This window comes from Callospermophilus lateralis, chromosome 3, assembly GCF_048772815.1.
Source record: "Callospermophilus lateralis isolate mCalLat2 chromosome 3, mCalLat2.hap1, whole genome shotgun sequence".
Taxonomy (NCBI): domain Eukaryota; kingdom Metazoa; phylum Chordata; class Mammalia; order Rodentia; family Sciuridae; genus Callospermophilus; species Callospermophilus lateralis.
Window position 1 is genome coordinate 170,440,878 of NC_135307.1, and position 16,765 is coordinate 170,457,642.

At 40.0% G+C, this 16,765-nt stretch overlaps 1 protein-coding gene across 3 annotated transcripts in view; it reads left to right on the forward strand.

The window, feature by feature from the left end:
• The first annotated feature begins 8,605 nt into the window (after positions 1 to 8,605).
• The window catches only part of Dnaaf9 (dynein axonemal assembly factor 9), a 148,487-nt gene continuing 140,327 nt past the window's right edge, over positions 8,606 to 16,765 (forward strand). The window contains exons 1-2 of one of the 3 annotated variants that reach the window (XM_076851593.2): positions 8,611 to 8,664; positions 8,946 to 9,037. In XM_076851593.2, coding sequence (XP_076707708.1) covers positions 8,955 to 9,037 — 83 coding nt within the window. In that variant the 5' untranslated portion in view covers positions 8,611 to 8,664; positions 8,946 to 8,954. Of the gene's footprint in view, positions 9,038 to 16,765 lie in introns of all 3 variants that reach the window. The other 2 variants (XM_076851594.2, XM_076851595.2) reach the window with 2 other exon arrangements.

A 16,765-nucleotide genomic window follows, 5' to 3' on the forward strand; every position in this document is an offset into this window, starting at 1 on the left:
ACTATGAGCATTGAGCGCACAGGGTGGACTGAACTGATGTTGACCCTTTGTTTGGGCAGAGGATGCATGTATGCATCTTTTTGCTGGTTCTGCTTATGATCTGCACACAGCACATGAGATGGGCGTGGCCTTCCTAAATGTCAGTCAACCTACTGACAGCAAGACATCATGCAGCTAGACTCAACCTTCTGAAATCTGACCCCTTGCTTCATTGGAATGGCTTCTCCCCAATAAAACGGCTTAGGGCTTAGCACATGCTCCTTGCTCCCTTTCTTGCAGGCCTTGCCCCCACCCCCTTGTGGAAGCTGAACCAAAAGAAAAGTTACTTTCAGTGTCTGTGTCTTTATTTAGTCCTCAAATTCACTTGGAGTGACCCTGACTAGTTTAGTTGTGTAATGCAACAGTTTGCAACAAATTGAATTAATTAATTAATTAATTTGGTGGTACTGGGGATCCAAACCTGGGCACTCTAACACTAAACTGTATCCCCACTCTTTTTTAGTTTTTATTTTGATTCAGGGTCTCATCAATTTGCCCAGGCTGGCCTCAAATTTGCAATCTTCCTGTCTCAATCTACTAAGTAGCTGTGATTACAGGCATGCACCACTGCATTTGGCTAAGATTTATAGCAAATAAATTGTAAGTTTTTCAATTAAATATTTCTTTCCTTAATTATATTTTCTGACCACTTTAGTTAACCGTTTCTTATAATTTACTTATAAAATTCCTTGTAGAAGAATGGAAAGTTATACTCCATATATGAATGTCAAAATACATTGTATTATCATGTATAACTAAAAAGAACAAATATAAAAATAAAAAAGATTCCTTGTTAATATAACTATGTTCATTTCCATTGTAACATCCCTTCAACAGTGGTTACATCTAACTTATTAAATTGTTTTTATCCATTGAACATATTATCAGAAAAATCTGCTCAACATTAGTGTAATGAGCCAGTATATTGTACATGTCCTAAATTAAAGTTATTAACTCTTGAGAATTCCTGTTCAAATTTGGTTTGTTGAAGCAAATCTCTTTCATGGCATGACTTGCATTTCTGTTCTTTGAGATGATGTTGCCTCTCTCGCTCTCAAAATTGTGGTGGCTCTCTACCCTGAGCTGCATCCCTGAGCCCTTTTTAAAATTTTTTTCCAATTTTGAGACAGGTTTTTGCTAAATTACTGAGGCTGGTCTAGAACGTAAGGTCATCCTATCTGAATCTCCCAAGTAGCTGAGATTACAGATGTGTGCCCCTCCATGATGCATCTATAGATCGGTAAGTGTAAATAGGGACATAGCTCAATGGTAGAGCACTTGACTAGCATGTGCAATGCTCTGAGTCCAGTCCCTGGAACGGGTGGGTGGGGAGAACAAAACCAAAAACACATGAAAAAAAATGCTGTCTAGCTGGCTGGGAGAAGTTGCCCCAACACCTTGCCCTCCCATCTTTACCCGCCTCTCCCACCTCCTCCTTCTCTTTTCTCTTCCTCCTTCTTCTGTAGTACCAGAGGCAGAACCCAAGCCCCAGCACATGCTAAGCAGGTTGTTATAGTTTGCATGTGAGGTGTCACCCAAAAGCTCATGTGTGAGACAATGCAAGAAGGCTTAGAGGAGAAATGATTGGGCTATGAAAGCCTTAACCCAATCAGTGAATTAATCACCTGATGTGATTGAGTGGTAATTGAAGGTAGGAGGGGTGTGGCTGGAAGAGGTGGGGCATTGGGGGGCGTGACTTTGGTGTATATATATGTATTTGGCAAGTGGAGATCTCTCTCTTTGCTGTCCGATCATCATCATAAGCTGCCTCCTTCCACCACATTCTTCTGCCACAATGTTCAGCCGCCCCTCCAGCCCCAAGGATTGGAGCAAGAATGGAGCTGGCTGTCTATGGACTGAGACCTCTGAGAACCATGAGCCCTCAAATAAAATTTTCCTTCTCTACAATTGTCATGGTCGGGTCTTTCAGTCATAGCAGTGAAAAAGCTGACTAAAACACAGGCACATTACCACTGACCTACATCCCCAGGCTCCTTCCTTCCAATTTTGACTCCTGTTTCTGAAAACCCCTCCTGACACATGATGAATGTGGAGGTCAAAGCCTTGAGTCTCTCCATGATCTAACTGTTATAGGGATCCACATACCAGTGCCATAGGGGGATGTCAAATGCAGATGTCATTGTCCTCCCTCTCCCCCAGAACTGGTAGAAAGAGGAAGGATTCTGTTGGCCTGAATTAGATGTCTTTACCATTTAAGTGCTTTCTCTGTGATGTGGCTTACAGTGTGATGAGAAATAAAAAGAAGACCAGATCCCTTAAAGAAAATGCCATCCATTTTATCATCAATTTTTATTCTTTTCCTATTCAACATTGAGCTTAATAATTTAACTTGTTCCCATGTTAGAAGGGTATTTAGTAATATTTGTGTAAAAAAATAAAATTCTTGGGACTGGGAATGTAGCTCAACAGTAGAGCACTTACCTAGCACATGCTTGACCCTGGGTTTGATTCCCAGCACTGCATAAATAAGTAAGATTCTTTATGGAATAATAAAACTCATCTTTAAAAGTGGTCATGAAAAGTGCTATATTAATTATCCACATCAAGTCAGAATTTCTTCTTGTTCATAAATAATATTGTCTCTTTATTTTAATTTTTTTGGGGTACCAGGGATTGAACTCAGGGGCACTGGCCACTAAGCCACATCCCGAGCCTTATTTTGTATTTGATTTAGAGACAGGGTCTCACTGAGTTGCTGAGACTGGTTTTGAACCCGCAATCCCCCTGTTTCAGCCTCCCAAGCTGCTGTGATTACAGGTGTGAGCCACTGCGCCCAGCCATAAATAATATTTCTCTTTAAAGAACAGTCTTGACAAAGGGATACATTTTTTCATTGTTTATTTCTTTAATGCATTCACAATTCCTCAAGCAATCGAATACTTCAATACACTGTTTGCTCTTTTTTCAGTTTATGTAATTCCATTACTAATAATATATTGTTGTCAATAAATAGGAAACAAATAGGTTTATTTCAATTTCAATTAATTATTTTAAAATTCAATAAGAATTTTGGGGGTCTTTTCTTTAGAAGCATAATTTTAGTGTTTCAGATAAACTGTTGATTCTCTATACTCCATATATTAAAGAAAGCTAAGAAATTTTGTGTTTGTTTGTTCATACTAGGCATTAAACCTAAGGGTGCTCAACCATTGAGTTACACACAGCAGCCCTTTTTATTTTTTATTTTGAGACAGGGCCTCCCTAAATTGCTTAAATTTATGATCCTCCTGTCTCAGCTTCCAGAACCACTGAGATTACAGGCATATGCCACATGCTCAACTTTAATAGGTTTTTGAATGCAACAGAATCAAAGAATGCCAATGCCAACCAAATCACAATTTTTTTTTAAAGAGAGAGGAGAGAGAGACAGACAGAGAGAATTTTTAATATTTATTTTTTAGTTTTTGGCGGACACAACATCTTTGTTTGTATGTGGTGCTGAGGATCGAACCCGGGCCGCACGCATGCCAGGAGAGCATGCTACCGCTTGAGCCACATCCCCAGCCCCTCACAAAAATATTTTAATTGTTCAATTCAAACAATATAAATGCTGATGTAAGAGAATAATTTCATGACAATTCCTTCACAATCAACAGAAAGAACACCAGATTGTTTCAGAGCAACAATATTCAGAATGTGAGCAAGACATTCAGTTTCCATAGGATTATTCCAGCTTTACTCCAAATTTGAATAAACATTGTGTGAATACCTACTGAAATATTATGTATTATCTCAATCAAAAACAGTACAATTTTTCTTATTAATTCCCAATTCCATAAGAGAACCTCTTGTTTCTGAAATCTCATCTGGAAGGAATTTTGCTCAATATAGTCTTACAAGCAAGTCTTTTTCATAAGAAAGATATTGTATAAGGGGCAATTTTTGTGCATTGTGATTACTTGTATCTTTGGTTATTCTATAAAAAGGTGAGGCATTTAGAGCTTTATAATTAACTGCAGCAGTGAATGGAGTTATTACAGTTTTCATTACTGCAATATATTTTGTCCTGGCATCTGAAAATTTGCTTGTAGTTTTGAAAATAGAAAGTACTTCTGGTTGCCAGAGGCAGTGATACACACCTGTAATCCCAGGGGCTCAGTAGGCTGAGGCAGGAGGATTCCAAGTTCAAAAGCCAGCCTTAGTAAATTAGTGAGGCCTCAAGCAACTTAGTGAGACCCTGTGTCAAAATAAAAAAAGAAAAAGGGTTGGGGATGTGGCTCAGTGGTTAAGGCCCCTGGGTTCAAGACCCAGTACCAAAAAACAAATAAACAAACAACAAACTTCTGGTAACAGTGCATTCAAAGGATTGTTTGAGCCAAAAGACTGATGACAAGAATAATGTGGGAAGCCATTACAACTTCTGCTGTGATTATTTTACCTTCATTGGAATCTCAAAAAAAAATTTTGTTGTTTTAGGCTGGGTGCAGTGGTGCACATCTGTAATCTCAGTGGCTTGGAAGGCTGAGGCAGGAGGATCATGAGTTCAAAGCTAGCCTCAACAATTTAGTGAGGCTAAGCAACTCAGCAAGATCCTGTCTCTAAATAAAATATAAAAAGTGCTGGGGATGTGGCTCAGTGGTTAAGTGCTCCTGGGTTCAATCCCTGGTACAAGAAAAAAAAAATGTTTTTATGTTTTCCTTTGGTACAAGTTGAAGGAATCCCATATCTTTCATGCTTAGCTGTTAGCATATGCTGCTCTATATCTGTCTTTCTGCCATTTTCAATATTGACTGAACACTTGCATGCTGCAGAAATAATTGAAAGTGAATATTTCCCTTACTCGAAAGTACGATATTTAGAAAATTCATCATGAGCCAAGTGTGATAGTACACACCTGTAATTCCAGTGACTTGGGAAGCTGAGGCAAAAGGATTGTAAATTTGAGGCCAGTCTCAGTAACTTGGTGAGACCCTGTCTCAAGATTAAAAGAAAAGGCGGGTGCTGGGAATGTAGCTCAGTGGTAGAATACCCTGGGTTCAATTCCCAGTATGAGGGGGAAAAAAAAAAGAACAAAATAAAAAGAAAATTCATCATGAAATTGACTTTTCAACAAGTGTACCAACACAATTCAATAGGAAAGAATAGTTTGGTCAACAAATTATGCTGAGATAACTGGATAGCCATAATCAAAAGAATGAAATTGGATCCCTTTCTCACACCATATAAAAATTAATTCCATATGAATCTAAGACTTAAATGTAGGAACCAAAATTATTATACCCAGAAGAAAAATAGGATTAAGTTCTCATGACCTTGGATTAGGCCATAGTTTCTTAGTTAAAATGCATAAAACAAAATAACAAAAATAAAAACAAATAAAAAAGAAAAGTTAGATATTTAAAAGTTTTGTACTTAAAAGGACATAAGAATGTGAAAAAAGGGGCTGGGCTGGTATTGTGGCTCAGTGGCAGAGTGTTTGAGGCACTGGGCTTAATCCTTAGCACCTCATTAAAAAAATAAACAAATATAACAAAGGCATGCTGTCCATCTGCAGCTTAAAAAAAGAAGAAAAAAGAACATGAAAAGAGCAGGGCATGGTGTTGCACACTCCCGACAACTCAAGAGGCTGAGGCAGAAGAATTGCAAGTTCAAGACCAGCCTCAGTAAATAAGTGAGGACCTAAGCAACTTAGTGAGACCCTGTTTTAAAATAAAAAATAAAAAAGGCCTATGAATGTAGCTGAGTGGTAAAGCATCCCTGGGTTCAATCTCCAATACCAAAACCAACCAACTAACCAACAAAAAATAAAATGGGCTAGTACTGTAACTCAGTGATAGCTCATCTCTGAGTTCAATCCCCAGCACTGGGGGATCAGGAGAAAGAAATGAAAAGACAACCCACAGAATGGGAGAAAATTTTCACAAATCATATACCTGATTAGGGACTTGTATTTAGAATATATAAGGAGCTATTACAACTTAATAATAAAATAACAGATAATACAATAAAAATGGACAAAAGATTTGAAAAGATGGTTCTCCAAGTAAGATAAAAGTAGCCAACAAGGTCTTGCATGCCTGAAATCCCAGGATTTGGGAGGTTGAGGCAGGAGGATCTGAATTCAAAGCCAGCCTCAGCAACAGTGAGGCATTAAGCAACTCAGTGAAACCCTGTCTCTAAATAAACTACAAAAAAGTTCTGGGGGATCTGGCTCAGTGGTTGAGTGTCCTTGAGTTCAATCCCAGGTACCAAAAAAAAAAAAAAAAAAAGAAAAAAAAAAAATATATATATATATATATACACACATATTTGTTCTATAAATATGTGTGTGTTATATGTTATACATATATATAAAACACACACATATATATCATATATATAAGATATATATGTATATATCCGGCAAATGCAAACCCAAATCACACACAATGAGACACCGCTTCATATCCACTGAGCTTAAACAACCAAAGAGATAGATTTGGAGAAATTTGAACCCTCAGACCTTGCTAGTGAGAATATAAATGGTGCTCTCTCTTTGGAAAACAGTTTGGAAATCCTCAAAATATTAAACATAGTTTTCCAAGAGCACTAAAAATGTATATCTATGCAAAAATTTATAACAAAGTTCCTACTAGTATTAGTTAAAAAGTAGTAAAAAAAAAGGTGGAAATAACCCAAATATCCATTAACTGATAAATGGATAAGCACAGTGTGGGGTATTCATATAATGGAATATTTTCAAACATAAAAAGGAAAAGGAAGAAAAATTCTGATCCATGTTACAACACGGATAAACCTTACAAAAATTATGCTAAATGGAAGAAGCCAGTCACAAAAGACCATATACTGTATGATTCTGATTATATGAGATGCTCATAATAGGCAAATTCAGAGAAAGATTGATAGTTGCCTGTGGCTGGGGTGGTTGGGGAAAAATGGGAAATGAATGCTAATAAGTACAGAGTTTCCTGTTGGTATAATAAAAATATTCTAAAAATGGCCCAGCATGGTAGCTCAGGCCTGCAATTTCAGCGACTCGGGAGACTGAGGCAGAAGATCTCAAATTGGAAGTCATCCCTCACAACTTAGCAAGACTGTCTCAAAATGAAAATGAAAAGGACTGAGAATGTAGTTCAGTGGTAGAGTTACCCTGGATTCAATCAATGCTTTGTAACAAGGAGGTGGAGGAGTTCTAAACATAATTGTGGTACTTTTAAAAATTAATACAACGAACACAAGAATTGGAAAGGTTGTATTTGATGAGTCTCATGGCTTGCATCACTTCATCTGACACAAATCCAAACTCATACTTAACTATAAATGGGAATTGAATCTTGAAAGATTTGCAAACTTCCAACTTGTGGGAAAACAACAAAGTTGAACTCAACGTGATGGGGAAAAAAAAAAAAAAAAAAAGGCCAAAGACGAATTTCTTATCTGCTTGCAAGGGACAGTCTCTGAACAATGCCAAGGCTTACTTAAAGTTTTAGGAAGTCTGGCCTGTAGGGACTGGTGGTCTTCCAAGAAGTTGGCACATTTAGCAATTAACAGATTCAGCTGTTTTAGACAGTGTGGTTACTTCAACAAGGCAGCTGAGGACGGGCTTTTGAAGCCTAGTCACTGGTGTGAAGCAATTGCTCATTGGCTAGTGTCTAGAAACCGAGAGCTGTCAATGACTGGCTGATTTTCAGAAGCGTCGGCCTGTCACTGATTTACTTTTAGAAGCTGTAGAGGACTGGCTGGTTTTCAGAAGCTAAACCCCTGGAGTGAGGCTGTCGCTGATTGGCTGATTTTCAGAGCTTGTGTAGTGATGTGAAGTTATCGCGAATGGTGGTTACTTGTTCAGTATTGGGATTTGAATCAAAAAAGTCTTTTCCTTTCTTGAATTTGAAAAACATGTACTTTAAATTTGTATTATTTGGTCTTCCTTCAGCGAAATATGCCGGAGACGCCACAGGGATAGTCAAGAGCTTTATATATGGAAGGAGAATATTCAGCCAGTGCCGTCATTTAAGTGACTGAAAGGCCAATTATTGTGGTGGAAAAAATAGCTCTAGCGAATTATTGTAATTGTTAAAAGATGAATACAGGGAATTTAAAACATCCTGACAAAGTCAATCCACGACACAGAACGAAATCATTAAGTAGATCTTGTACATACAGGATGCCTGGTAATCCTACCAATAAAATATTCCCCCAATTTTCAGAGAAAAGGACTGGGCTTAGTGGGATTAAGTTTCTGGTCTTTGGCCCCGCAGTCAGAAGCGGGTCGAGCCAGAATCTGAAGAGCAAAGGGCCGGGGTCCTTGGCTGAGAGCCTGAGTCCCTAACGCTCAGGCCCTGCGCAGGGCTGGGTGAGCACTGCTAATGGGAGGGCTGCTAGGAATCTGCGGGGTGTTTGGAGGGTGGGTGCGCAATTGATAAGCAGCCCTTGAGGAGAGAGCAGCGCGGCATCGGCCCGGGGTCCCGGGGATGAAAGCCAGGAGCGGGGAGATGCCCTAGCTCCAGAGGGTGCAGCGGAAGGTTTCACTGGAAGCCTGAGCTGATGGGGCGGGGCTGGAGAGAGGCTCCGCCCCCAGAAGCGTCCGTATGCGTGGCTGGGGGGCGCCGGGCAGAGTCCCACTCGATTATCCGGGGTCTTATAACAGGGCAGAGCGGCTCCCAGGTATCTCTCATACCGGGTACTCCTGCCCGCAACGTCCCGCCCGACCGCCTCGCTGTCTAAATAGGGTGGGGCCCTGCGGCCGCCCATCGGCCCCCCACTCCGGGGCCGTCCCGACGCCCCCGTCCGCGCCCCGGATTGCGTCCGCCCCGCCCCTCGACGTGCCCCCGCGCGCCGCGCCCCCTCCCACCCGGCACACCCCTCCGCCCCGCCCGGCCACAGAGGGCCTGGAGCCGCCCGGCGGGCCTTAACGACCCTCACAGTGGCACGGTCCTCCTCCGCAGCCTGCCGCCATGGACGTATACCCCGTGCACCAGCTGGGGCTGCCCCGCTCACGGTTCCCCGGCAGCTCCGGCCGCGGGTCGCCCTCCGTCAGGTACGCGGGCCCGAGGCCGCAGAGGGGCGGCCGGGCGGGGGATGCGGGATGTCGGGGTCCGGCGACGCCTCCAGCCGCAGGGCGTGGCCCGACATGGCTTCCTTGCAGACGATTCTTAAAACGGCTCCTGGAGAAACGTTTCCCCGGAAGGCGCCCTCTGTAGAGTCCCCTTCATGGCTTCGCTACGGACAACCCTGCAACGGTTCTCTGTGGAGACCCCCGCTATTGTGACATCCCCATCCCCGTAGAACGTTTTCCTTTAGGAGAGGGCGTCCTTTAGAGAACCCGCAGTGGCTTCCCTGTGGATAACTCACTTGCCCTGGTCGTGGAATAGAAACAGCTCTCTCTTCAGTCTCTCGCTCCTACACACAATAGCTCCCCTAAAATAGAACCCTGAATGCGTTCCGCTCAGAAACCGCTTACCTATAAACCCCGGCTATTGTAGGTGTCTAGAGACTTTGCCCGTGACAGTGGCTCCCCTAAAGAGCACCCCCGCCCACTACATACACACCTCCCTTATTGCGTGTTTCCCATCTCCCCCTGCCCCAGCCTGAAGCGGGACACCCCTTCAGTCCACGATGGGGAGCTCAGATTGGAGGGAGATGAAGGGCATTAGGGTCGCAGGAGTGGAAATTAATCGGATGGGGAGGGAAAAGAGGGTCCGGAACCCCCGAAAGCTCCTGATGCCAGATCCCTGAGCCTAGAGACAGCCTCCAGCTGTCTTGGTATGGTGTGGGGGCTGGTGTTGGAGAGGATTCTTTTGCCTCCTTTTTGTATAAAAGGATCCGTTTCCAGTTTTTATTCCCTGTGTCTTTGGGCTGACCTTGATAGTCTGGCCATTGTTCATGACTGGCCTGGTATTGGGCTGCAAGAAGAGTGTGGAGGTTGGAATGATGGAGGGGCTGCAGCAGAGATCTTTGATTGGGAGGGAGAGCTAGCAATGAGCTTTAGTGCTGATAAACTGTCATTAAACCAGACGAGGGTTTTTTGTTTGTTTGCATTTTCTTTATCCCAGCCACTTAACAAAGCGAATATGGCTTTTTTCCCTTGAAAGCTTATTAACTTATGTTAAATGGTTTTTCCTATATTCTTGTTATGGTACTTAAGGTGGGGTGTTTTTTTTTTTTTCTTGCTTGCCAAACTCTTTATTGGGGGGGGGGTTGTTTTAACTAGACCAAATTCATGGAAAGCAAGAACTCATTCTTAGAATTCTGTTCCTCCTCTACTTCCTGGAATTCCTTCCCTCATCCCAGCAACTAATATATGTTTGTTGAATGAATAGAGGATGGAAGAAGGGACTCGTTGGTAATGAAATGATGCATTTAGGAGTCCTAATTTACTTCTAATTCATTGTTAGGCGAATTTCTTTGCCTTTCAATGAAATTCCTTCTGAGCTTTACAGTTTCAAGTGTTCAGTTGATTATGGTAACCATCTCCCAATGTTTATGCCAGATGGTTCACTATTTGAAAGTATTTGAACTTTGTATAGAAATTTAGAGCTTGGAGCAGCCATCCATTAAATCCAGCTTTTTGTAGACTTAGGGGTTTATCCCAGATCATTTTGAACTCAGGAATTGTTATTTGAGTTTTTTGAGATTTCTGGGAGGGGTGGGGTGGGGAATCAACTTTATAAAAATTCATCTCTAAAGTAATTGCTGCCGTCTTGTTTCTAGTAATATAACAGTATGCATTTTGTTGATTTTCTTTAAAGATAGCATTTTATGTTAAAAAGAAGTATGTTGGCTGGCTGTCTTGTATTAGACATACCCAAACTCTAAGTCTTCCATCAAGTGGTTTGCATGAAACTGGTTAGACTTTAGACCTGAATAGTGAAAGGAACACCAAGGCTTGAGTTGTTCTGTACCTTTGGTCAAAGAAATTTGGTGAAGATTTTCCTCCTTTCCCCACTTCCAGTTGAACTTCTTTCCTTACATATTCAAGCCTCCCCCAACCTTTTTTTTTTTTTTTTTTTTTTTTTTGGTACTGGGGATTGAATCGGGGGTGCTGAGTCATATCCCCAACTTTTTATTTTTTATTTTGAGATAGGGTCTCACTAAGTTGCTGAAGCTGTTCATGAACTTGCTAACCTCCTGCTGCAGCCTCCCAAGTCTTTGGGATTATAGGTGTATGTCACGACATCAACCTTTCCCTCACTTTTTTTTTTTAATATTTTTTTTAGGGGCTAGGGTTGTGGTTCAGCAGTAGAGCGCTCACCTCGCATGTGTGAAACCTGGGGTTCGATCCTTAGCACCACATAAAAATAAATAAACAAAATGAAGATGTTGTGTCCATGTGTAACTAAAAAATATATTTTTTTTAGTAGTAGAAGGACACATGATATCTGTTTGTTAATTTATTTTAAAAAACATTTATTTTTTAGTTATAGGTTGACCTAATACCTTTATTTTTATTTTTATTTTTTTATGTGGTGCTGAAGATCGAACCCAGCTTCACGTTTTCGCTCTACCACTGAGCTACTGCCCCAGGCCCTTTCCCTCGCTTTTGACACTGAATGTTCCTACCAGGTTTGGGCTCAGCACTTTCCTGTCACCCATATTTGGCTTCTTTGCAGCTCTCTGACTCCTGAGTGATGAAAGAGGCAGGCCTAACTGGTGAAGTTACATTCCTAAAAATCCATAGATAGCATTTGCAAGTGCATGGTTCTCTTCTAGAAAGGGAATTCATTTTTACAGATAAAGAATGGAGCTCAGGAGTTAAAATATTGTTGCTCAGAATTAGAGATTTCCTTTTAAGTATATGATAGTCATCAGTGCTGTCCGTCAGATAATTTTTTGTTTCTGTCTCCTAACCCCCTGGTAGAATTGTACTTGCCTGCCCCTTTGAAGTTGGATATGGCCCGTATATTGCTTTAGGTCAGTGAAATGTGTATAGTAAAAATGTGTAGTCCTTCATGATAAAAGCTTCTAGTATGTAATTTGTCATTCTTTTTCCTTTTATCATGATGGCTCTTGCTCCAAATCATGGTTACTGTATCAGTGTAGGACCAGAGTATAAAGAGTGAGGAAAAGTTGAAATGCCACTGGAATTTTGAAATTATTACCAAAATATAATGTAGTCTATCTGGACTAGTATTAAGAAATTGGTGGAAATCTGGCTGAAATATACTTTCCTACTGCCAAAAATTTTTTTTAACAGATTCCTGCTTGGGACTTATTTAACAATTTAAATTTCACAACCTCTTTAAGCAAATAATCCAACATACACCATGTTGGATGCCATGGATGCAGACAAATAAGGCAATTAGATATCTATTAGGCAACTCAAAATGTCATGGTCTGGTATCAAGAGTGATTGGGACTATGGAGATATTGTCCATATGCTGGTGACTCCCAAGTTTTTATTTAAGCCAGCAGACTAAATAGCAATCCAGGGAGTGATTACACAGAGCAGAGTAATGTCCAAGTCCTGGGATAGTGCCTGTGTAAAGTAAGAGAAGAGTGAAAAGTAAAAAAACAAAACACAAACAGTGTAACATTGTTTTCCAAATTCTGAGGAAAAATGGTTTTCTACCACTGAGGCAAGAGTAGAATCAAGGACAGAATCAAGTAGTAGAATCAAAAGTCAAATAATACTGTTAATTGTCTGATGAGAACTAAGAATAAACTATTAGATTTGATAATGTGGAGGTCATTGATGACCTTGACAAGAACAATTTTGGTACTGTGGAGTCAAGAGGAAATGAGAAGAATTGAAGAGTGTCATAGTGACATTCTTGTGTGTATGAATATATAACAACAAATCTCACCATTATGTATGATTATAATGTACGAATAAAATGTGTGTGTGGGGGAATGATTGTTGTAAGGGAGAGCCAAAGAATAGGACTGTAACTGGAAGGTCATGAGTTATTATGCATTTTTTAGCCAGGCACAGTGGTACACACCTATAATCCCAGCAACTCAGGAAGCTGAGGCAGGAGAATGGCAAGTTCGTGGTCAGCTTCAACAATTTGGTTAAGCCCTAAGCAATTTAGTAAGACCCTGGCTCAAAATAAAAAAATGGAAAGGGTTGGGATTGTAACTCAGTGGTAAAGCACCCCTGTGTTCAATCCCCAATACAAACTAAAAAAAAAAATTATCTTTTGTTTTTAGGTGGACAGATATTGTTGCTTATATATAAATTACTGAGAATGGTGCAGTAGGGAAGATAAATTGATTAAATAAGAAGGGACTCTTGAAGGGGTAAAATCCTTGAAAATAGGTAAGAGGAAATGGGAACCAGTAAACAAATAGATACGTTGGCCTCAATCTCCATAAGGACATTTTGTCAGTAGTAGATTATATGAACTCAAGTACTGGTGTGTTGGTAGTTTGGGGGCGAGAATATATGAAGTTCTTTTCCAAATGTATCTATAGTCTCAGATAAATAAGATAGAAGGTCTTCAGCTCAAAGTGAAGGGTGGGAAAGTGTTGGATGTTTGAGGGAAAAGAAGTGTAAAATTCATCTAGGAGAGTGGGAAAGAATGAGTTGAGTAAGGAAGTGCTTTAGGATTGTCTGGCAGCACAAGTTCTCATTTAGGGTTTGTGGTTATAATTTTTTTTTTAGTATTTGAAATTGAACCCAGAAGTGAGCTATATCCCATTCCTTGCTGTGGTTATAAATTTAAGAAGGCCAGGTATGATGGCATGCGCCTGTGACCCCAGAAATATAAGAAACTAAAGCAGGAGTTTGACATACCCAAACTCTGAGGCCAGCCTTTGCTTTTTTATAAAAAATAAAAGGGGCTGGGAATGTATGTAGCTCAGTGGTAAAGTACTCCTGAGTTCAATCCCCTCTATGCCCCAACAAAAATTAAGATGAGACCCAGTTAACACAATTTACATGGTTTCCCTACAACTGTGTTGAATTGGTTGGATGTGGGTGATATGGGAGAGAGTGGCATAAGAATAGAACACCACCATTGTAAGAGAGGAGTCAAACTGAGAGGTGAAGACAATGGTGTGTACTGAGATTAGCATGAATTAGGGTAGGATTCGCAATAGTATAGCAAAAGAGAATGATTCAGAAACTAAAATCTTTAGGGAATGAGGAGGACTGAATGACCAGGGACCTGTAGATGTGTGCAACAAGGAGAGAAGAGTGGGTGGTTATTAGTTGACAGCATGAAGAAATCATCCAAAAATAAAATTTCTCAGAATCAAAGGACATGAGTTTCCATATTAAAAAGACTTGCCAAGAATCCAGCACAATATTTGTGCCAGGGTTGAGGGTGTAGCTCGGTGTAGAGCACTTGTCAGGCATGCATGAGACCCTGTGTTCCATCCCCAGCACTGAAAAAGAAAAAGAAAAAGAAAAAAAATCCATGCAAAGGCATGGCATCAGGAAATTTTTGAGCACTCTTAAAATCTAGGAACATCTATAAATTGCATAGAAATGGTAAGGGATTATGGGATTCAAGCTGGATTGGAGACTAGAAAATAGTGGTGCAAACAGTACCTTCTGAAGGAAAGTGGATTCCTACCCAGAATTCTGAATCCAGCCAAACTCACAGGTGTGAGGAAAGGATCAAGACATTTCATACATGTAAAATCTTAAAATTTGACACCCCATGCACATTTTATGAAGAATTTACTGGATGATGTGCTCTGGCAAAATAGTCTATAATCACAGGTTCCTGTGCCTGTCTTCTCTCTACCTGTTATAGGTGGGATTTCTTCCTTATCAAGGGACTCATAGGAAGGACTTTTTTTTTTTTTTTTTTTTTTTTTTACCATTGGAAATTACCAAAAGGGAGGAGATCATTTTTAATTGACATTTTCCACATTGCTTCCCCTAGTGCTTAGATCAGTGTCTGGCACATAATCTGTACTCACTAAATATGAACTGCTATTGACAGCTTTTATGAAACACTGCTTGCACTAATTATTTATTGAGTGAATAGGGAATAATTGAGGTGAAGCAGTGGGTTATGTTAAATTTCATGGGTGTGTAGAGAATAAGAGTCATACTTGTCAGCTAGCTAGGTGGTGAAAAATTGATTCATGAAAGTGATGCTCTACTGAGAACACTGTAATTAAAACTTCCCAGAGGTCAGTTATTTCTTCAGGTGATGTTTATTGGCCAGTTGCCAATGAACTTTTGGGTTACAAATCTACAGAAGTTATAAATGTAGTGCAGATGATCCCTGCCTTAAGAAAACAAAATGCAAAATGCAAAGCAAGATCATGCCCTTGAAAGTCTGAATATGTGAAGTTTCAGCCTGTAATATACTTCTTGGATACTGGCCAAGGAGGCTTGGTGTGCTTCCTATAGAAGCAAAAGGGTATGCTTAGTTAAGCTTTTTTGGCCTTATTTCTGCCCCAGAGGTAGAGGCCTCACTGTTGCCTTTTTACCTGTGTCTAGGATGATAGCATACTGTGGACTCCTATCTGGTGAACATCATGGCATTCGTAGTATACAATATCTTGACTGGTTCCCAGTTCTGGGGCTCATCTCTCATGTCATAGCATTTGGAGAAGGGGGAGTGAATGATGAGAGATGTCTTACCTTGTATGTTACACAGTTTAAATTACTGTTTTTGTTCCAAGATTAAAAATAAAAATAAAAAAATTAAGAGAAAAGTAGGCTTCACAATTTGGGTACTTAAAACCATTATCTGTGATTTTTGAGCCCTGGTTTGAAGAAAAAGTAGTTCATTTAGCATGCTTTTTGTTTTTAGGTAATTTTGGATTTATAGATGAGCTGTAAATATGGTGTAGAGTATTCCTATGTACCCTTTCATGCAGATTTCTCTAAGGATAATATTTTACATATAACCATGGTGTTTATCTCAAAACTAAGAAGTTAATAGTGCTATAATACTTTAGTTTACTTAGTAAACTTTAGTTTAACTTGGACTCCCAACTTTATTTGAATTTCCCCAGTTTTCCTACATGTTCTTTTTCTATTCCAGGATCCACTCCAGGATTCCACACTGCATTTTTATTTGGCATGCTTTTAATAGTCAAAGAAGGGAGGGAAAGTAATTGTGGATGCTTTCTGAATGAAGATTTGTGAAACGACTTTACAAAGAGCAGATTGTTTGAAGAAATACTCATAGAATGCAGGAGAAAAGGAAGAAAATGGAAAATAAGGTGTCATAACACTGGAATATAGTCAGCAGACTTCTACATAATGTTTCCCTATTATAATGGTTAACATTTTCTGAAGTTCTTGAAGTTAATTTGGAGAGTATTCCCCCACATCCCTCAGTCCTCTACCACTGAACTAAATCCTCAATCCCCCCTCCTCAAATTTTTTTTTATTTTGAGACGGAGTTGCTTAATTTGTGGACGCTGGCTTCTTGCATCAGCCTCCCAAATTGTTGGGATTACAGGCATGTGCTGCCACTGTGCTTAGCTCTAGTTTTTAGAGTATTTAATTTAGAAATTGTAAATATTTGTGAATTGTGATTAGGCATGAGTTTTAAGTTTTAGATAAGGTGGCCTATCATTTAGGAGCTACATTTGACAACTGGTAAAAGAAGCCTGGCAAAAATGACATTAGAGTTTATTGTCTCTTGTTAAAGAGTTATATTAGGAAAAGATAGGCCAGTTCTGGTGTAAAATCATCAAGTTTACCATGCCTCTTCTGTGTTTGTATTTTATTATTTTTAGCAAGTGGCTTTTATCTTTACCTTAGCCCCATGGTCACACAATGGTTGCAGGATCTCTTCAGTGCCATCGTATCTGTGAGGCATGAAGATAAGGAGTATTCCTCTTAGTCAAT